The sequence below is a fragment of the Barbatula barbatula genome (genome assembly GCF_947034865.1).
Source record: "Barbatula barbatula genome assembly, chromosome: 8".
Lineage (NCBI taxonomy): Eukaryota > Metazoa > Chordata > Actinopteri > Cypriniformes > Nemacheilidae > Barbatula > Barbatula barbatula.
In genome coordinates this window covers 19,375,230-19,397,981 of record NC_136771.1, presented here as the reverse complement: position 1 = coordinate 19,397,981, position 22,752 = coordinate 19,375,230, and the positions used below count along the sequence as shown (strand labels likewise).

At 41.0% G+C, this 22,752-nt stretch overlaps 1 protein-coding gene across 3 annotated transcripts in view; it reads right to left on the bottom strand.

Annotated features, from left to right (window-relative positions):
* Positions 1 to 22,752, bottom strand: part of tbc1d1 (TBC1 (tre-2/USP6, BUB2, cdc16) domain family, member 1) — a 59,404-nt gene that overhangs the window by 14,466 nt on the left and 22,186 nt on the right. For all 3 annotated transcript variants that reach the window (XM_079463135.1, XM_079463136.1, XM_079463137.1), the window contains 9 exons: positions 22,514 to 22,618; positions 22,066 to 22,198; positions 21,721 to 21,812; positions 21,050 to 21,166; positions 20,771 to 20,890; positions 20,404 to 20,490; positions 20,007 to 20,287; positions 13,461 to 13,597; positions 828 to 1,016 (listed from right to left, as the gene is read on the bottom strand). In XM_079463135.1, coding sequence (XP_079319261.1) covers positions 828 to 1,016; positions 13,461 to 13,597; positions 20,007 to 20,287; positions 20,404 to 20,490; positions 20,771 to 20,890; positions 21,050 to 21,166; positions 21,721 to 21,812; positions 22,066 to 22,198; positions 22,514 to 22,618 — 1,261 coding nt within the window. The remainder of the gene's footprint in view (positions 1 to 827; positions 1,017 to 13,460; positions 13,598 to 20,006; positions 20,288 to 20,403; positions 20,491 to 20,770; positions 20,891 to 21,049; positions 21,167 to 21,720; positions 21,813 to 22,065; positions 22,199 to 22,513; positions 22,619 to 22,752) is intronic.

Sequence of the window (22,752 nt, the reverse complement as noted above, 5' to 3'; positions counted from 1 at the left end):
AGACCAATAACAAAGACGACACGCTGAAATGAATGAAAGAGAAATTGAAGACATCAAAAAGTCTAGAAATGAGGTGAATACTCATAAACAGACGATGTGCTCTGTTCGTTGTTTTCAGTCCTGGTGTCCTGGTGTGATGAAAGAGGTTTTGTAGTGAGGTAGGCGGGACGAGAGTCTGGATGCGAGGCCGGTGCGTGAGTGTTTACGAGCGTCAGCTGTACGTGCGACGGTCTCGTATCACGGAGGAGATTGTGGAGCATAAGAGGACGAACGATCGGACCGTCAGTGAGAGAGGAACAGGCCTGGATTTTATGGTGTGGTATTTACGTGTGAGTTATTTATTAATTAAAAGTTCGTTTATGTTCGCCGGTTCCCGTCCTCTTCCTTCCCGACTCCGCTTTGCGTCGTGCCTAACAACGCCCCTTAGCTGTTATAAAATGCACTGTAACCCACGGCTTCTTGGGGCTTATTGCTTTAGTATGCATTTGGCAGACACTTTTAGCGATTTAAAATACATTATACTATATATAGCTTTCTAAGTATGTACAATCCCTGGGATTGAACCCATGACCTTGGCATTGCTACTGCCATGCTCTACGAAAAGCATCCATGAAACAACTTATTTTTAATCCACTATTTTTGAATTTATATTATTTTTAATGCACCACATATAGCACATATAGAAACTGGTCTTATATGTGGAAAAAAGCCCAAATGGATCAAGTTTATTACCAGAGTACATTTCTGTTCATTAAGTGTTCATTAAAGTGTGTCTGCTTTGTCAATTGTCTGTGTGAGTGTTCACTGTGGTCAGTACATGTGTTTACCTTGAAGTTTTTGGTTCTCTTTCTCCATCCGCAGCAGTAGGATCTGTTGAAGAATAGCTTTCCGCCACAATTCCCTCAGCTCCTCCCGACTCCACTTTCTCCTCTCCTCTGGTACCGCCCCCAGAGAACTGTCCCCGCCCCCCACTCCACCTCCGAGCGCCATTCTGCTGCAGACTTCTAATGTGGATTCTGAAAATAAATGTAGGTCAGTTTTACTTAACGGATACCAACGTCAACATGACACAACATGAACTACTAACATTAGTTGACAATAGGGATGTTCATTTCGGATAATTTTCTTAACCGACAACCGACGCTCGTTAACCGTTAACTGAGATTTTTATATAAATAGGACGTTGAAAAAAAATACAGTTGCCGATTGTCTGTGACCCAGTAAAAACTCATTTTTATGGGTTTATTATGAAAGTGCAAACAGTAGCGTACAAAACGGATCAACAACGATCACAAGAGAACCTTGATAACAACGAACAAACATAATATTATTCACAATATAAATGAAGAATATAATTTCTAAAATAAACAAACTCTAAATAAACCTAAACTGAAAAAAATCACATAAATTAAATAGTTAACCAATTAAGATTTTAAAATATTTTTTAAAGAGGAGCATATCCACATGCTGCGGGGATAATCTGGACCGCAGCCTGTTAACTGTCATGCCCGCACTTGCGCAGCCGCATCATCCGACACCGCTTGTTCATCTACTGTAGTGGCCATTGCCAAAGATGCACACATTTCTGTCGAAATGCTTCCACACATTACTTTTTTCGCTCGCTTCATTATGCGTTCTCAGCGAAATGTCTGATGGCATCACGCGCCGACGTCTATCAGGTGTTGACGTAAATTAACAAGTATTAGCACATCTTTCGTTGTCATGCAAAAAACATGAAAATCTATTATTTATTATCTGCATTGTCATACCAAATAAAAATTTTTTTTCTCTATTAGAAGAAATTATAACGTTGAACTGATAGTAGAAGTGGGCGGAATGGTCAAAAATCTATTTCACGGAATGAGTACATTATTTTACGGTGACGACCTATTCATGAAATCTCGCAATATAATGCTATATTTTACACTGAATGTTTCTTAGATTGATTTAACTAATTTATTTATTACAGTTTATTTAAATGCTCACCATAGTTAAAATGTAGGCAAGTTACGAAAATGTACTGAAGATATCAAATTAAGTTCTGACAATCCGCTGTATTATTTATTCATATTTATATCATATGTATACAGTAGGAAGATAGACAGCATGTATAGTAATGAAGTTTTAATATGCAGAAACAATGAGAGTACAGTATTTGACTCGTGTTATAAACTGGTGTTCATGGGGTCTGTATTGTAGGTGTTTATCGTTTTCACTCTCTATTAGATGAGCAATATTCGTGTGTTGCTCTCTGACTTTAGGTTTGTTTATTCTCTATGTTTACTCCTCACACGTCTCCCAAAACTAGATGTAAGCGCGTCACATCAAAGCGCTCGCACGGCGAGCATCATCTCGCATTTCAATGCAAGTTTCACCTCAGCTTGCCTGAAGTTAAATTTTATTAAAGCTATTAACAGCTTTACAAAACAACCTGACTTCTGCAATACGTGTTGAGAATGAGCTTTTTTCTATTCTGGAGCAGATCCCTGCACGAGCACTGCGGGTGAGAGAAGAATCGCCGGACTGGAGCGGATCACTAAACTACAGACTGAAAGAAGGTCAAAAGAATGTTTGATAGGTTCATTTGTTACGGGTGGATTCATTCATGCGTTTTTTTCAGAATAGAGCCCAATTTGCAGAGCGCCGAGTTACTTTCAAATCTATTATTGCCACAATACAAAGAAATTAGGGGCCTTTGGTAACACATTCACCCATGCTAATAGATGTATTCGAAACCATTGTAAAATAGGCAATTTACTGTATGCTGTACACAGCAGTTAAATTCTATATTAATGTAGTGTTGTAATAATCTTATAAAATGAGCAGCACATATTTATTTTAATAAAGTTATTCAATAAGCAGCAGGGGTATTGCATAAAAGTGCAACTTCTCTGTTAAGCTGAGACGCAAAACATCAGTGGTTCCTCATGTTTGCAAAAAACAACAATTAACAGAAGAACAAACTACATAAAAAACATACAGCACTGAACAAATGCGAAACCCACACACAACAACCATACACACACCGGCAGAGGTGATAAAAATAACAAGGAACGCCACCCAAACTACAGGGTGGACCTCAAGGCCTCAAAATACCCTTTTTGTTTAAAAAAAAGTGAATGTGCAATAATGAAAGGAAAAAGGTACTTATGTAATGCTATTTATGTATAGCAGTATTATTTATGGTATAAACAAAGAGAATAAGAGAGATCACCTGATATAGTGCCGGGAAACAATTTAATCATAGTGTTTTATTAAAACATTGCTCGCCTACGCACAGTACGTTTCTCACATTTCACATCGCAACTGAAAAAACAGTCCTCACCTCAACTACTGAAGCTCTTGTTGCTCCCTCTTGTAACTGTACAATAATTGTACAAATGAAAGACTATCTGGGATTTTAATGTGGGATATGGATTTGTTAAGCTTTTTCCTATATAGACTTAACCTAGTTCACACTTTAACAAAAACTTTTTGCATTTATAGAATTTTATATGCATTATTTACCTTCTCGCTGCTGCCCTTCTGGACCTTTAGTGATTTACATTTTTTGTCATAAATCAAAATGAATCGCACTTTATGTTTGTCACCGTATAATAAAAAAGTATTACAAAGTGGCTGTCAACTTTCCAATTTCCTGACAAACAGTCTATTTGGACAACTGAGGTTTCGTAAGGACATCCACGTTTTACTTTATATAGAAAAACACATGAGGACATCCCAAATGTCTTCAAAAGAATATTTTGTGAACGTAAAGGAGTAAAGATAGGTGCGCGCGCGCAAACACACGCAGTTTCTATACATTGTGGGGACGGTGATAATGACGTCTAAACTATACAAATTGTATATTCTAATCTCTTCTTACCGAAACCTAACCATCACAGATACAGTACAAGTTTGCATTTAGTTTGAAACATTTTCCAATAATTGTATTTTTAATAAATAATTTTCATTATAAGAGTTATTATAACGACTCCTCGAGTAACTCGAAAACAAAAAATAATTTGCCTTGAAGCTTTGTTTAATCCATTTGACTTCAGTTCACACAGAGCACCGCGTTTCCCCACACCACTCTGGACATGTTATGTAAACACAGAATACGCTGCAGAATAAATTACAGGAAAAAACTACCGGTTTTCATCTCTGCTCGGACAACCACGAGACTGCGAAAAACAGTGCATTAGAATGGTGAGAGAACATTGTTCTGGGACGTTCCTTATCTTTAAACTGAGCTTTCCGCCGGTGTTCTGTCAATTTATGCTACACATAGAATTTTGCTACCATCGTGTTGTGCTTGGGTTGGGGAGGGGTAACTTAGGTGTAAGGGTTGGGTTAGTCCAGTTTTGTATGGAGGTAGCAAAATTTGACAGGGCTAGCGTGCGTCACAGTACGTATTATGTCCAGAGGCTGAAAGCGGTCTTTGTGGCTGTTGAAACACATGTGCGCCTAACAGGGCTGTAACTTACAATGCGACATATAACTTCATGAATTTACCAGTGTAGCCCGCAGGCGATACAGTCGAGTAGCCCCAGAGTGCAGTCTGGGGGGCAACACATTTGGAAGGAGCGACACGTCGCCCACCCACTTCACCTTTCACTGGTTCATGATCAGAAGGAGCTTATTGGTGTAGAGAAGTGTGAAGCTTTTAAAGCTTATTGGGTTATGATGACAGTACAAGGAGAGTAAAATTTGTTCATTTAACTTTATATTTGAACATTTACCATGGTGTTCGAGAATTTAATGTGACGTAGTTACTTAACAAACGCTGCCTCCGGGCAACAAGGCAACAAGTAAGCTTTCGGACGCAGCTCATACCACAGTGTATTTTACCTTATGCAATTAAAGTGTTCTTTGTTTTTTACACTTTAGAAAATGTCACAGACAACTACCGTATAACCGTATCTCCAACAAACACGAGAAGCACCACACCATTTAAACCGTAGAAGAATCGGATTTATATATCTATTAAACTGAGCCCGTTTTGTAATTTTACAAACGCAGTGTCTCATAGAAAACATCACATTCTTTAACATTTTAAACCCGTTTATGTTCACGTATTTTTCACATTACTCCTATTTAAAGCAAAGACATTACATTTATAACACACATTGTGACCGTATGCTGTGCCTATTAATATGTGTTGTTATAAAACCGTAAACGTGTAAATTTTTTACATTTATGCATTTAGCAGAATCCATAGCATCCAAGCTGTACGTTTTTATCCATTTGTGTGTTCCCTCGGAATGAACCCACGATCTTCTGCTCTACGACTGAGCCACATGAACACATAAAATCCTGTTAACTATCCATGTACAGTGTGAACAACATATCCTGCAATATCAACTTATTAATTATGTAAAGGAAATATCAGGTGATGCGCAAACTTAATTTTTCTATCTATATGTATATAAATATATATATATATATACAATTACATATACAGTATATATAAAAACACACTGCTCTGATATCACTTTCGTTGCGGTAGCTCGTTGATGTAACTAGACCCCTGTTTGTGTTTGTTCGTTAGGCTATGAACTTTGCTTAATTGTTGACATTTTTACTAAATTAAACGTTCCATATATTATCGATCGTTCTATAATTGTTATTCTGTTGTATATTGTCGCTGTTGTCCACTCTCTCATTCAAATTGTCCAAAGCGTCACACTTGACTAAACGAATAAGCTGTTCCAATGAACCAATGAAAGTTGGACATGTCGTTCCACCTATTGTGTCGTATCGTCCAAACTGAACTCTGAGGTATTTGATACAGTTTGGCAGGTACATTAAACAGAGTGCGTTTGTCATGGTGCTTGTTTCTGTGTGACGTTATGGCACACTGTTATTTTACTTAGTTTTGGTCTATTTTGCGTGTGAAACTTGTTGTCCAGCTGCATGGAGTCCATATAACTAGATGCAGATCTGTTTATAGTTTATTTCCGAGACAACATTTGAATGTTTCATTTAGTTTACGTTTTTTAGGTCAATATTTTATTTCATTTCAATAAAGGTTAGTTAACTATAATAATCTACACATACACACACATTCAGTGATGGTCTGTCTCTTTCATCATTACATAATAGAAGGCCTCCAGTTTTACAGCAAACTTCTCCCAAAACAATCATTTATTATGTCAAGAATCACACACACACACACACACACACACACATCTGACCCAGTTCCATGATGGTACAGTAAGTGTGGAGTGAAGTATGCAGCGGCGGACACTGACGCACTCGGACACATGGGCGCCGGTCACTCCCTCTACAAACACACACAAACAGGCCACTCCTTCTGTAAATAAGTGCCGTTTCTGCTCAGACCAACACCTTGCCAGTCTGCAAACACACACACAAATGGTTCAATACGGTGCTTTCCTGTAGCTGTCTGTCAACATGACCTGGACACCACGCCCCACACACACACACTACCATTAATACAAAGATGACTTCACTCCGCACAGACACACACTTGTCGAGACGCACCCAAATATACTGTAGAAACGCACACACTTGCATAACAGTGATCTAGGCACGCATTTTGCTTTAAGGAAGTGTACTCGTATTACTGCAAATGCGCAAATAAGACAGAAGTAAATGACATAGAAGTATTTAAGATCCATCCAGTCCTGGCAAACAGGGGTATTAAATTATCTTGCACAATGCGAAGTGACAAACTACTCAACTAGTAAACTATTATTTATGACAAGCGTGTGGGTAGGCGTTGAAGTCTTTTAAAGGTGAAGCTTGTTATTTCCTTTTATATTTTATACAAAAAGAAAAGTTTAATATGTAGAGAGAAATAAAATTAAGCCAAGTGGTTGACTACCCGAAAAACACTTTCAAAATCAACTCCGCCAATAGCGCCACTTCTTTACATTATCATACCTTTCAAGCACATGATTTAAGGATTTTAAAGGTCTCGCGCACATTCACACATGTGCGCACACACACACCTGAGGGGTGTTTTGACATCCGGATCAACATTTACTTTGAGTCACTGCCAAGGCTGACAAGCTACCATTTTGAAAATAACAGGCCTGATTTGTAGTTTTGGCAGTTGGAGAATGACAGACATACTGTACATCTGGCTCAGGAAAGAAAAAATAACAAGACAGCACTGATAAATTTATGTCTGTGATTGTGGCAAATAAAGAGGGTGATAATCAATTCTGTTTCTCTGCCAAAATGCACATCAAACCTGTCCAAACACACTGCCAACTGTCAGATGCACTCGCAGGTTGTTGAACCTTTAAAGAGCAAGAGCTCCAGCCGGAGGACATGACAGTAACTGCACCCTGTGGACGTTCCCATTTAGTTGAGATGATCTACATTAGTGGACAAAAGGGTTGTCCGGGAGGCATATTTGTACAATAAATGTCGCCTCGGGCTAAATTAAACCTATAGTATTTGAAAAAGGAAAACTACAGTATTTCTGAAATAAATATTCTAAGGCCCAAGGTTAACTCTGTGTTTGGTTATAATTAAAATTATGGTTTATATTAGATTGTAATGAATATTTTATTATATAAAAACTACTCAACAGTTATTGATTCTTTGCAGAAGTCTACCGGAGGTTAAGTTTAGGCCAAATAATGTTTGCTTATGTTGTTGCCGCTGAAAACGTCTACGAAATTGTTGATAGTTGATTTATGTGATGTTGGTACACATTAAACAATAAAGTAAATACATTTTCTTTTTAATAAAATATAGAAATGTAAAAGATCGTTTCGAATGTGCAGGTAAAATGATGCTTGTTTCTCATGTAATGGAAATTTTCTAGTCTAGCTTCTTGATGTGTCTATCTATATGTTTATGAAGTTTCTATCTATGTTTTCTTCTCTATGTTATCATGTTTTTCTCTATACGCGTCATACCACTCTGCATTTGCCCTCGAGCAGAGGCCAAGATGTTCTGTTTGGAATAACGGGCATCACTTCTCGGAAACCAGCTCGGGATTCTGGCTAGGGGGCAAAGGGAGGGGGTTTCACGTAATCATATATATACTCTGGGTGCAGAAGGAAAGAGTGCCTTTGCTCTGCACCATGCTCATTGCTTATGATGCAGATTAAACGACAATAAAATACTTTGCAAAGTACCTGATGTCTCTGTGTGTTGCGTTTGTCAAAATTGACTCACCTTGATTAAGGAATAAGAAAATTCCACAACAATTTGGCGACGAGGTATGGGATCACAAGGCTGACGGAGAACGGACTAGAGTTGACTGATCATCCTGGACATAGCAAATCCAGCTCTAACCCCATACAGGGACGAGAGAACTCTACTCCGGACCCCAAGCTGACGTGATCCCAAAAGAACTCAGTGCAAGGCACAAAAAGGAAAAGTGGTGAGTCAGGTAGATTTCTGAACAGTCTGGAACGAAAGGGGAGACTACTTAGCGCTAAACAGTCTGGGGGACTGCTTAAAACAGTCTGGTTAAAGAGGGGAGACTACTCAGAATCGAGAGATTCTAAACAGTCTGGGGGACTGCTTAAAACAGTCTGGTTAAAGAGGGGAGACTACTCAGAATCGAGAGAGATTCTAAACAGTCTGGGGGACTACTAAGAAATGATATGGATAAACCAACATACAGAGAAATGAGGAAAAGGTGGGGAACGGGAAGTTTACAAGGTGTACCCTATTTAATAGAAAAAGCTAACTTTCCAGAAAACGGTACATTTAGTACCACAAAATTAGGGAAAATAAGAGAACACATGGGGAAAAAAAAACATATTTAAAATGTCCAAAAGAGAAAGGGAAAAATATGATGAAGCGTGTAAATGTTTAGAGTTATGGGAGAGGGAAGCTAATAGACGTGACTATGTTTTTAAAGAAATGGCATTTGAAGAACTGCCACCACCGAAAACTCCATTGTACCCTGTTTTGCTTGAATATAATGATTTAACCCCTCTGTCTTCTTTACCCCCATCTATGACTGAGTACAAACACCAACCGGAGGATGATTGTGTCCCTCCTCACCGACATCTGAACCCGATCGAGGCAGCTCCAGTGCCCCCACCAGTGTCTCCACCAGCACCAGTGCCGTCTCCACCACAGCCCGTGGTGCGTCAAAAGCAAGAAAGAGCGCAACTAGCACCGACAGACAAAGAACTTTTGACATTTTGCAAAGAATTCTCACCCTCAATGAAAGAATTAGAGAGACTGTTGAAAGTCAAACTGAAACCATCTGACCTGAGAAAGTTACAGGGTAAATGGCCTGTGGAGGAAGTATTTAAAGAACATTCTGGACTTCAACCTGATGCAGACGGACCGGACATTGGTCCGTTCGAAGGACATCTCAGATCCGCTTTTTTGCGGAACCTCAGAGAAGAGCTGAGACGAAAAGTGGAAAAATCATGCATCGAGCCAGATCGCGCGAGAATGAGCGAGATCATCCGTCATGCTGTAAACGCCGAAAGACAAACAGGCAAGAAAGAGCTTCAGAAGAAAAACACCCAAGATAAAGAACTCCACATGGCTCTAATGAATATCGGAGGAGAACACGGAAGAATAGGAAGATGGCGAGGGAGAGGAGGTTTTAAACCCTCTAGCACCTATGATCCAGAGAAATGTTTCAATTGTGGAAGAACGGGGCACTGGCGGAACGACTGTCCGAAGCCTCTGAGACCAATGGGGTCAAAGAAAAGGTAGATGGAAGTGAGGAGGTGAGGCATCATTCCGAAGGTGGTGAGTATGATTTCCCTTAGCATATGCAATGAAGAAATGCTTTTTCCTACTGTATGCAACGAAGATCTGCTTAGCTCACATTCCATGATGAATGAAACCGCTTTCTGAACTTTGCTAAAATGCACAATGCTTGTGTGCAACAAACTGCTCGAATTTTTGATAGATTCAGGGGCAACAAATAGCCTACTGTGATTCACAAGAAGTGTTTAAATTTGCCAGAGTCTAAACTAGCTGTGTTTTCCCTAAATGCTAGTGGCTCTAATGTAAAATAATTTATGTCAAAAGGGTGCAATGTGAGTTGGGGAGTGTCAAATTTCAACACAGGTTTCTCATGTCTGACTGCTGCCCGATTCATTTGCTGGGCAGAGTCATAATGTGTATGATGACAGATTGAGCATGATACCAACACGACCCGAGTGCAGCGCTCGTACAGCTGTACGATGTAGTTTTGAATTACGTAAATATGATGTAGAATGTTTTGCCTCACAGAGCCTCATGACGTTGATTACAATGGTGTGGGGAGCTGTGGGTGTTTTGCTGACAAATATGCGCACGCCATAGAATGGGTTAAAAGGGATGACGTGCAATATTCAAATTTGTTGCACGCCCATCGTGAGAATCATGCCTGTCTGTCAGCAACAAGGGGACTTGAAGTGTTTTCACACACTAAAAAAGATTAATGATGAGTATTGACATACCAGAAATTTTGGTAAAGGTGCCCGTTCAACTGTTGGTAACAGGAAAATATTATGTTGAGTTGATTAGGATTTGTGAACCTGTTGTGTGATAAAGCCCAAGGGTAATTTTCGTCCACGCAAACAGCAATCCCCCCTCAAAACAGAAGCCTCAAACCAGAAGCCCTCAATGGCATAAGGCCAATATTTAATGAGTTTAAAAAGATTAAAAAAATAAAGGCATAGTTGTGCCATGCCCAAATTCACCTGTGCGCACACCTTTGTTTCCAGTTTGAAAAGATAAGAGAAAAGAACACAAAGTAAATGTCTCCAAAGTCCAGCTGGCAAAACGATTTGTTCATTTTTGGGTCACGAAATTACTGACCGCGGCAGACAGCTGTCCGCAAAGCGTGTTTGCAATTACAGACATCGCAAGTCCAAAAGCAAAGAAGCAATTGATATCATTTTTAGGGACCATTTCTCTGCTCAGACAGCAGAGCTCATTGCACTCACACGCGCATGCAAATTATCAAAGAATACAAATGTAGACATTCACACAGATAGTAGATATGCATTTGGTGTAACTCATGATTTTAGCACACTGTGTAAACACAGAAACTTTGTAAAAGCTGATGGTAAAAACATTCCTTATCACACACAGGTTGCTGATATGCTATCTGCCATTCTTCTCCCATCAGCCATTGTTGTGTGTGACTATGCCACACACACTTTTGTATCTGAAACTATTTTTTTGCAGGAAGCCGACAAGCTGACCTTGCAGCAAAGCAAGCAACATCAGAGACAGACAGATTGTCTCCAGAAATCACTAACAAAACTCTTTCTCTTGCAGAGATGCAAACATTTTGCAGAACCAGCTGAGCGTGCATTTTGGAAGAAGTGCTCATGTAAATACACAGACAATGTTTGGGGGGGCCAAAATGGCCTCACCTGTTTGCCAAAACATTTTTTCCCTGCTTTTGCGATTTTGACGCATGGCCTAGACCACGCGTCAAAAGGGGGGATGTTACAAGCAATGTGTTTTTGTGTTTTTGCTCTCAAAATATTTGTGCAGGTCAAAGGAGCAGTAGCAAATGGAGCTGACAAATCATTACACAGCTTCCAGGAAGTCGTGGGAAAGACACACCTCCCACTGCAAAAAGGTCCAAGGAGGGGCAACTCCATCCACAATGGCTCTTCGCAATGGTCGTGCTGACAAAGGGAATCAACTGTTCCAGTCGGGGACGCATCGAACCCCGAGAAATTAGAGATTATAGAATTTTGTTTTTGTGCAATACTATATTCCAAGTTTAATAAAATGGTATGGGGAGGGACAGTGTTACCCAATTCTGCTAGGTACTGGGGAACAAATATGTATTTGTGTAGAGGTACGTGTACCTCAGGTGATGTGGTGGATAAGGAAACAAAATTTAAAATGTGGGCCATTATGTCCCCCAGGGACGGCCAAATAAAAAGGCAAAAGAAAGTGTTTTAAATATGAGGTAACGGGAGGAACTTCCCAATAAGAGTGGGAAAAAGCAAGTGATGAGGGTTTAAGCAAGTGATGAAGGTTTAAGCAGGTCAGTATTGGTGTGGTGGACGAGGGGGAAAGACACAGGTCAGAAGCTTCAGATATAATTTCAGCCAAGGAATTTTCAGGCCGCAGAGCAGGCAGAAAAGGAGGCAGGAGAAGCAGAGCTAGAAGGTAGATACGAGAATGGCAATATATCAATGCAAAGGCAATAAGGCATGTACATTGGCACTGATAGAAAAGAAAGAGGTTGGAGTGAATGACAGTTGTTGGTGGTGTATGCGACTCGAGCAGGCATGGAAAGTCAGTCCTCTGAGATTAGAGGACCGGAAAAGGCTGAAGGGTCACCCTGCAAAGTCACAACCCGGTTGACAGTTGCAAACAGCACCAACAAGGCCGAAGAAAAGACAGAGTGCAGAGAACCAGGTGGTAAGAAAAGTACAGAATTGAACAGTTTGGAAGTAGGGAATTAGGATTGCAGGGTAGGTTAGTTTTAGATGTGATCACCGCAGAGAAAAGCGTTGTGTGTGTAAAATGCTCAGGGTCAGTTGTTGTTTCTACATTCAGGAAGCTGGATGATATGACTGAACAGCCTAAAGTTGGGGAGTGGGGCTGAAGCAGGTGGTGTTACCAATTCTAGTGGGATTTTAAGAACTGTTTAGATAGAAGAATGAAACCTGTAAGAGAAAGGGCGTTGCTCATCTTACATGGTCAAAGTATAAAGATTTTGGTTATCATATATGATAAAAGGGGGGAATGTAATGGAAATTTTCTAGTCTAGCTTCTTGATGTGTCTATCTATATGTTTATGAAGTTTCTATCTATGTTTTCTTCTCTATGTTATCATGTTTTTCTCTATACGCGTCATACCACTCTGCATTTGCCCTCGAGCAGAGGCCAAGATGTTCTGTTTGGAATAACGGGCATCACTTCTCGGAAACCAGCTCGGGATTCTGGCTAGGGGGCAAAGGGAGGGGGTTTCACGTAATCATATATATACTCTGGGTGCAGAAGGAAAGAGTGCCTTTGCTCTGCACCATGCTCATTGCTTATGATGCAGATTAAACGACAATAAAATACTTTGCAAAGTACCTGATGTCTCTGTGTGTTGCGTTTGTCAAAATTGACTCACCTTGATTAAGGAATAAGAAAATTCCACAACACTCATTTAATAGAACTCATATCAAAATATTAAAATAGCAAATAAAGAGTTCATATGCAAAACCAGATAACTAAAAAAAATAACGCCTTTTTTGTCCATTCCCAGTAATCTATATCAAACTGCATTTGATATTACCAGCTATCAGATTTTACATTAAGGTAGTGCAGAACTCAAAAATCATAATGTATTATTAAATAAAATAATGTTTTTAAACCCTGGCACAGTAAAACTACTTATCATGTCTTCATCTGCTTTTAATATTGTCCTAATCTCTCAAATCAATTGCCAACTGTCAATATTCAGAATCCTTAAAAATATAAAAGTAAAGTGTGTCACGTCTGCACCACTTTGAGTCCATCTCAGCTGTAGTTTGCATGCATACTGTACATCTCAATCATTTTTGTGTTACCATTGCTGTCTGAGCCCTTCTGTGGTGTGGCGACTCTTAGGAAGATCTGTTGTCTCCAGGAATGTCTTCGGTTACGTAATGGACTGTAATCTCCAACGACACATACGGCTCCAGGACTGGACAGGGCTGCAACATCACTACAAACACACAGATGTACAAAAGCATGGGCATCCATACACAAAAGCACTGATGCCGTGTTAAGAACAAAATATAGTCAAACTTATTGTGTAACGTGATATTTAATTTGTCAATTTACTAGCAATTAACGTAATCTATCAATATTTGCCAAGAAGATGTCCCAAAAGAAGTCCCATCTAAAGAGCCTTTACGTGTCTCCAAGTGGTTCTTTATCAACTTTATTTAAAAAAAAACAACTGAAAGCTCCTAAATGCAAAACTGAGCCCCGCAATAATGTACAACAAGGCAAAGAAATGTCCTGAAGAAAAAATGTATGATTCATGTAAAACAATGAGTGGAAATGACAGTCCATGTTTTACCAAAAGTGTATCAATATGAGACATGGAATCAAATGTGTTCCTGATTTACTCTTATGATCCATTATCCCCATCAGCCACCGAAGGAGATGGAGAGAGAAATAAAAGGATGGAATGGGGAGGGAGACAGTACCTCTTCCTCTGAGAGTCAGAGCTATCATCGCTCTCCACTAGAGGTGCCAGAAATTTGAGGAAATTTGGTACAGAAGCAGAGGAGTGTAATCTCGCCCTGAACCCACTCAGCCCTGATGGACTGAGAGAAAGAGCAGGTGAGTGCGTGAGAGAGAGAGAGAGAGAGAGAGAGAGAGAGGCCAGAGAGTAAAGACCGTAAGGAGCAGCAAAACAAATGTTATGACTCAACCCGGCAGCAATGTTCAAACATGTTAATTCATGCAGTAAATTACCCATTCACAACATCAACTTTAGGATATCCGAACATTGCGAAATAACCAAGATCAGCCCGTTTACGATTTTGTTTACTATTTTGGTAACTACATGAAGGTAATGTACCTACAACGCCCCATGCACGTCATTCTATTACTACATTTCCAATGTTGCCTTTACGAATTCTTCAGGTTACAACGTCAACATAATATTCAAATACTATTTTATTGGCAACATATGACACTACAGCCTCATGAACACTTTATTTTATTACCATTCAAATTATTATAAAAACTCCCATTCACTTTACTATTTAAAGTGATAGTTCTGGCAGAAATAAATATTCTGTCATGATATACTCAACCTCCTGTCATTTCAAACCTGTATGACTTTATTTTTACTGCAGAACACAAAAGAAGATATTTTAAAGAATGTTGTTAACCTTGCATATGTTTTGTGGTCCTTACAGTCTTTACAATAAAATTAAAGGGTGTCGGTGCTTTTTGGTTACCAACTTTCTTCAAAATATGTTTTTTGTGTATGCAGAAGAAAGTCAGGCAATGACAGAATTTACATTTTTGGGTGAGCTGTCACTTTAAATAAGGTTTCAATAATACAGAAATCTGTCAAATCAATCAAAATAATTCTGATGATAAAAAATATTTTCGGAATGCTACACATAGGCTGCTCTTTTAAAATTGTGCTGTCTGACAAAAAACAGCTTTTCCTTTTAAATAATATAGAAGTGTTCTACACTGTGGGGTCTATTTATTATACTATACAGCTGTATGTAGAAGCAATTTAGCAGCAGAAGCGTACAGAACTGTGTAAGTGTATTTAAATTGTGTCTTGTTGAGTTTTAGTACTGTGTTAAACTGAGAAATCGCTTTGTATTTACTTCCGCTCTGTCACGGGGTGAAACCGCGGGTAGTTTCGGTCCTTCGTTCGTTATTGGGCTAGTTTAATTTGTTTGCTTTGTGTGCGCGTGTTATCTGAGGGCGGGGCCAAACGGCAACACTGTTATATAAACGGAGATTAGTGTTCAATCTGTAGGAGAAGCAATTTAGCAGCAGAAGCGTACAGAACTGTGTAAGTGTATTTAAATTGTGTCTTGTTGAGTTTTAGTACTGTGTTAAACTGAGAAATCGCTTTGTATTTACTTCCGCTCTGTCACGGGGTGAAACCGCGGGTAGTTTCGGTCCTTCGTTCGTTATTGGGCTAGTTTAAGTTGTTTGCTTTGTGTGCGCGTGTTATCTGAGGGCGGGGCCTGTTGAATTTAAGTAATTAGACGCGTATTTAAAAAGCGTCTACCCACCGCGGCAGCGGTCGCGTGCAGCCCTCATCGCGTGAAGACCGAAGAGAGTAAAGACATCGACTCTACCTGCGCGCGACTCCACCGAGCCCGGGACACCGACACGGCACTTGAGTATTGCACTTCTTTTGTATTATTATTTTACTGTTTTGTATCAACACCTGCACTTTTTGTCTTACTTGTTTGCACTAACACTTATTCCTTTATTGTTATCTTTAATGTTTCTCCCTATTTTCTTTCTGCTTCTCTTAAATATGTGTTTTAAAATCCTTTCTGTTATCACAACACGTAAATCATCTGCCGCATGCCGAAGGCGACGCAATACTAAAAATCTTCACAATGTATCACTGCTAGCAACTGCCCCTTCTACTTTCCCAATAGGATTGTGGAACTGCCAATCTGCTGTGAACAAAGCTGATTTCATTACAGCTTTTGTTAAACATTCTGGTCTTTCCATTGTAGCACTTACAGAAACATGGATCAAACCAGAGGACTCTGCCACTCCCGCTGCCCTCTCCCATAACCACACTTTCTCCCACAGCCCTCGCATCACAGGAAGGGGTGGAGGCACCGGTCTACTCATCCCCAAAGACTGGAAATTCAATCAGCTAACACCCTTGTGTGACAACAGCTCCTTCGAGTTTCATGCTGTTACTATCACCCACCCTGTTAAAAGTCATTTTGTAGTTATATATCGTCCCCCAGGTCAGCTTGGACATTTCTTGGAGGAGCTGGATGTGCTTCTTTCATCCTTCCCTGAGGATGGTACTCCCCTGGTGGTACTAGGCGACTTCAACATCCACATTGGAAAGCCACAGGCTGCTGACTTCGTCAACCTGACCGCATCATTTCTCCTCGAGCTGGTTTCCACATCAGCAACCCACAAGTCTGGAAACCATCTAGATTTGATCTTCACAAGGTACTGCTCCACTCATCACCCTCAGGTCACCCCGCTGCACACGTCTGATCACTTCTTCGTCACCCTTAACCTCGACCTCACTGCTCCGGATATCGCAGATGTCTCACCGATGGTCACCTTCCGGCGCAACCTGCGGTCTCTCCCTCCCTCTTGTTTTTCCTCTGCTGTCCTCTCTGCACTCCCCCCCTCTGATGAGCTCTCTCTTTTGAATACAGACAATGCCACAGACACTCTGTGTTCCACGCTTTCATCCTGCTTGGACAACCTATGCCCTCTTGCATCTGGACCAGCCCGTCCATCCCCGTCGGCTCCCTGGTTATCGGATGTACTGCGTGAGCATCGCGCCAGCCTCCGGTCAGCTGAGAGAAAATGGCGCAAGTCAAAAAACCCTGCAGACCTCTCTCTCTACCAATCTCTTCTCTCTTCTTTCTCTGTAGATGTCACCTCTGCAAAAACAGATTACTACCACTCTAGGATCTGCAACTCTCCGGACTCTCGAACGCTCTTCAAAACCTTCTCTGCTCTCCTCTGTCCGCCTTCTCCCGCACCTTCATCGGAGTTAACAGCTGCTGATTTTGCATCGTTCTTCGTAAAGAAAACTACTGCCATCAGCAGCCAGTTCTCTACGCCACCATCTGTCGAACCCGCCCACATCACTGACACGTGTGTGCTCCCTGCCTTTTCTCCTCTGTCTGAAGCTGATGTCTCAAAGATCGTTGGCTCCAACCACCCTACCACCTGCCCACTGGATCCCATCCCCACCCATCTCCTCCAGGCCATCTCTCCAACGGTTGTGCCTGCTCTGACCCACATCATCAACTCTTCGCTCACCACTGGGACATTTCCCACAGCTTTCAAAGAGGCCCGCATCACACCGCTTCTAAAGAAACCCACCCTGGACCCTACACTGCTAGAAAACTACAGGCCTGTCTCCCTTCTTCCCTTCATCGCCAAAGCCCTGGAGAGAGTTGTGTTCAATCAGCTCTCCTCCTTTCTCATGCAAAACAACCTCCTGGACAGCAATCAGTCTGGGTTCAAGACCGGTCATTCCACAGAGACTGCACTGCTCTCAGTCATCGAAGCCCTGAGACTGGCAAAAGCATCATCCATGTCTTCTGTGCTCATCCTACTGGATCTGTCTGCTGCCTTTGACACTGTCAATCATCACATCCTCCTGGCTTCTCTCAGTGCTATGGGTGTCTCTGGAATGGCGTTGCAATGGTTTGAGTCCTACCTCTCGGGTAGGTCATTCAGAGTATCCTGGAGAGATGAGGTCTCCGCGTCCCAACAGCTCAACACGGGGGTGCCACAGGGCTCAGTGCTTGGACCGCTACTCTTCTCCATTTACATGACATCCCTCGGCTCGGTCATTCAGAAGCATGGCTTCTCCTATCACTGCTATGCGGACGACACACAACTCTACTTGTCATTTCAACCGGACGATCCGACGGTCGCTGCTCGCATCGCGGCATGCCTTAGTGACATCTCGCTTTGGATGAAGGATCATCACCTGCAGCTAAACCTTGCAAAAACGGAACTGCTTGTGATCCCGGGCAACCCAAAGATTCACCACAACCTTGCCATTCAACTAGGCTCATCAACGATTACACCGTCCAGCACAGCCAGAAACCTGGGAGTGGTAATCGATGATCGGCTTAACCTCACAAGTCATGTTGCCAGCACCACCCGGTCCTGTAGATTCATCCTCTACAACATTAGGAAAATTAGACCATTCCTATCGGAGCACTCTACGCAAGTCCTAGTCCAGGCTCTTGTCCTGTCCAAACTGGATTATTGCAATGCGCTTCTGGCTGGACTTCCTGCTTGCACAATCAAACCTCTCCAGATGATCCAGAATGCGGCGGCAAGAGTGGTCTTCAATGAACCGAAGAGAGCGCATGTAACTCCGCTCTTCATCAGGTTACACTGGCTCCCTGTTGCCGCCCGCATAAAGTTCAAAGCTTTGCTCCTGGCCTACAAGACCAACACCGGATCTGCACCATCGTATCTCCACTCGCTAATGCAGATCTATGTTCCTGCCAGATCACTGCGGTCTGCAAAGGAACAACGACTAGTGGTACCATCCCAAAAAGGAAAAAAAAAGTCACTCTCCCGTACCTTCACTGGATCTGTTCCACATTGGTGGAATGATCTACCAGCTGCTACAAGATCAGCAGACTCGGTTGCCATCTTTAAAAAACACCTAAAAACGCATCTCTTCAGTCAACACGTTGCTGATTGAGTTTTTCCTAATTCTCTTCCCTTTCCTTCTTAAAAAAAAAAAAAAAAAAAAAACAAAAAAAAAAAAAAATTACTAACCTCACTATTCTTAGCTTTTTATACTGTGCTAGGCTTTAATGGACTAGTTTGATGCACTTATGTATTTTCGTTGCCTATGTTGTTATAATTGCTTCCAATGTTTCCTCATCTGTAAGTCGCTTTGGATAAAAGCGTCTGCTAAATGACTAAATGTAAATGTAAATGTATGTTTTGTAATAATTATGTATGTTTACGTTTGGCTGCTTATGGGAACCAATCAATAAAGAATCTATAGATCAATCGCCTGAGAGACAGAAAGATTGCCCAGGGGTGTGTATTGACTTAAAAGATTACTCTCATCTTCCAACAACCTGGCACTCAAAAAGCAACCTGCAAGCTGGACATGCACTAATGGTGTGGCCGTGTTTGATGCATTAACAAATTTGCATAATAATTTGTTTTGTGAATCACATCCTAACGCACACACATGCACAATGCAATATATATACTAATGTACTGCAAAAAAATATTCTTATTTGCAAATACCACACTATTATTCCATCACTACAAACTCTCAAATAAAAAGAAAAAAACCCTATGTTATAGGCAAAAAGTGCCCTGGTCTGTTTGTGAATGACAGGAGAGCGAGCAAACGTGCACACACGCCTCACCTTCGCTTAAGGGGCCGAGCGGAATGGTCAAGATCAAAAGCACGTGGCCTCATCGGCCGTAAAGAGGAAAGACTGACAAAATAAAAAAAAATACAGTAGGAATGGAGTACATAACAGAGAAAAATTTACCAAAAACAGAACAAATATAGAGAAAGTATAAGTCAAGGAGAAGTGAAATGAATTGAAATTACAGCCTAGAAAAGGAGAATGGAATCTGCTGCTGGCAATGCTTATTACATTGCGTTACGCAAACGTAAATTAGTGGTTTGAACATCCATTGGAACTGTCACAAACAAAAACAAATTCTGTCCGCAATTTGCTTCAACAAACTGCAAACTAAGCGTAATGGCAACTGATGCTGATGTACCATAGGTACAGACTACTTGTGGCAGCACAATACAGCCAAACACAATTAACCACAAATTCAATGTTTCAATAAAAAATCAGATTGCGTGTGTATGTGTTTTCGACGGAATTGTGCAGCTGGGTACACACACACTGGCTCACTTGCTCTGGTGTGGAGAGTCTGTGCTGACAGAGTAGTGTCGGACCAGTTTGGGTTTGTTGCCTGCAGTGAGCTGTTGAGGGGGAAGGCTCGGGCCGGTTGACGACAGCGTGGGAGAGTGACCGATCGTGCTCGCTCGTTGCCTGAAACCCTGAGGTGGGCTCTCAGGATCCTCGTGACCTGCGACTGAGCCTTCGAGGTGCTGCAGGTCCCCTGTGGAATTATGGGAGCGGAGGGGACTCGAGGGGAGGAGCGAAGAGAGAGGTTCCTCCAATGATATTTCCTTTACAGACAACAACAAGAATAAAATCGCTAATTTAAAGGCAATATTATATAACTTCCTGTGAAAAGCAATTGCATTTGTGTGGATTTGTGTGATGACATGAGTGTTTTGCAGACCTGGTTTGTGCTGTTTAATGTGGTGGAGCTGGAGGAGTCGCTCTCTCCTTCACAGTTCTCCTTCGGGGGTTTGGACTTCGTGCCGCCCTGTTGTAGACACACAATAGCAATATAAATGATGAAGCTTATTTGATTCTGTATTTTATTTCACCAGTAAAACCATATCTGTAACAGATGTGTTTCCATATAAAAAAATGTTTTAACTAATGTGCAATTTGCATAAAACATTTGTTATGCATACCTATTGTTATATAACAGAAAAAAGTTCACGTGAGCTTCAGCATCTTTAGTACTAGTGGTGGTCACCACATCTCATTGCAAAGTTCTTACTTCAACTGTAGATGTCTGGTACAATAAATGTTTTTACCTTCCAGATGCCCTCTAGTGATTCAGTGAGCGAACGCTTTGCTCTAGACTTGAACTCCTCCAGACGCACACGACTGGAACTCATACTACTTTCTGCATTCACCGGACCCTCCTGAGCAGCCTAAAACGCACACAAACACAGAGACCACGCTTACACCTGGCATTAACATTCACCCCATTTCTACATCTAGAGCTTTTCACCTGTGTACATTTTTAATATTAGGTATAAACAGATACAAGCATGTTAACCTATAACATCAGCTAACAGAATGAAACACACCTTTTTTGTCTCTCCATTGTGTGTGTGAGTGTGTGTCTTCTGTTTGTCCTCGTAATGTCGCCTGAGACATGATACGATCAACTCGTTCTCCTCCTGATCCGACTTCGGCCTGGCTTTCTGCACACAAACAAGGGTAACGTTCCATGTCACTTCTCCAAATGGTCCCTAGATGGCGATGGTGACTCAACAACTCAAAAGCAATGAGACAGGAAAGGAGCATGGTCAAAAAAGTGTTCCATGAATTTAAACACTTCATTTACTTTTAAGGAAAATATTTTGTTTTGATGTGATTTTTACTTTCTGATTTTATCATTCAAATTGACACAACTTTATGTTTTAGTGCTTTTTGTAGATGACAAACTACTAGACCGCAAACTATCCTTTACTTGGATTCTTCAAACATTTTCCATAAGTGTTCAAATACAGATTGAGCTATATATTTTCTCAGTGCGTACAGTCAGTTCAGGTTGAACCTGGTATCAGGACGCTAGGCTAGTTGCCTAACTGGTTTCATTTATACCATCGCCACACCCATTAAACAGAGAAACACACATTCCTCTAATGCCACAGTTCAGGATCTGACACACACTGTTAATCTAGAGAATAAAAGAGCTTTAAGGTGTTTGTTTAATGTGTTATAGCAGTTTTAAGGTCCGAATAACTGAACCCACCATTGTGCTCTCAAACACATTCGCCTGCTCCTGATTTTCCAGCCCTGCCAAATGCTTTTGGAGTTCCAGCTTGGCTTTGGATGGATGAAGACCTGCACATAAAAACTGTTGTGAAATTCCCTGATCATCATATAATATGCCTTAAGGAATTCCTTGTGCACACAGAAAGCTCTGCACCAAATTTAAGTGTATGCACAGACTGGATTCGAGTTGCATGGGATCCTTTGTACGTGCTTTTGTTTGACGTGACAAAACAGGAAGGAACATTAAAAAGAGAACATCAGGACAGAGTAATAGTGATATAACGACAGACTGAAGTGAAATGACAAATAATAGACATCTAACCCTCTATTCGGTCACAGAGTCTGTGCAGCCGCTGCAGAGGACAGCTGTCACACTGGTGACTCTGGGTCCTACTGTTCTGCTGGAGGGCGGCCACAGAGAACGCCTGCTTCAAAGTCGACATGATCTCATCCACCTGAAAATGATCATTTTTGACATTATTATTTCATCAAATTGGAATGAAAGTTTAGAGAATGCATTCTGTAAAAATATTCCTGAGGGGATGAAATGAGAACATGATATGGCAAAATGTAGTGGGGCACGTGGAATGATGTTTTCACAAACACACACCACATTTAGTGCAATTAACAAAGCGATGTTTTATGTATGCTGTATGTATGCTGCATTTTTGCCTACTGACATCATTTATTTTCATCCTTGAACCAAACCAACATATTTAGGCATGTTTTGAACTTTTTGACCTTTCCATGTACTCATCTATGGTTCTCACCAGAGCTTCATTGGCGCATTGGAACACATAGCAGACAAAGTGACAACCTCCACACTCCACCGTCTCCCTGCATATGAATCCAAAGTGGTCCACATGACGAATACCCTGAAAAAATACATACAAAGGGCAATAAATAACAATGTGCCACTTTGGTCATCTAACCAGAGGTTGGGCTAGACTTTTCAATGTTCGTCATTTTTACAGGCTCGTAAAAAATCCAACATAATCCATTTTACTTG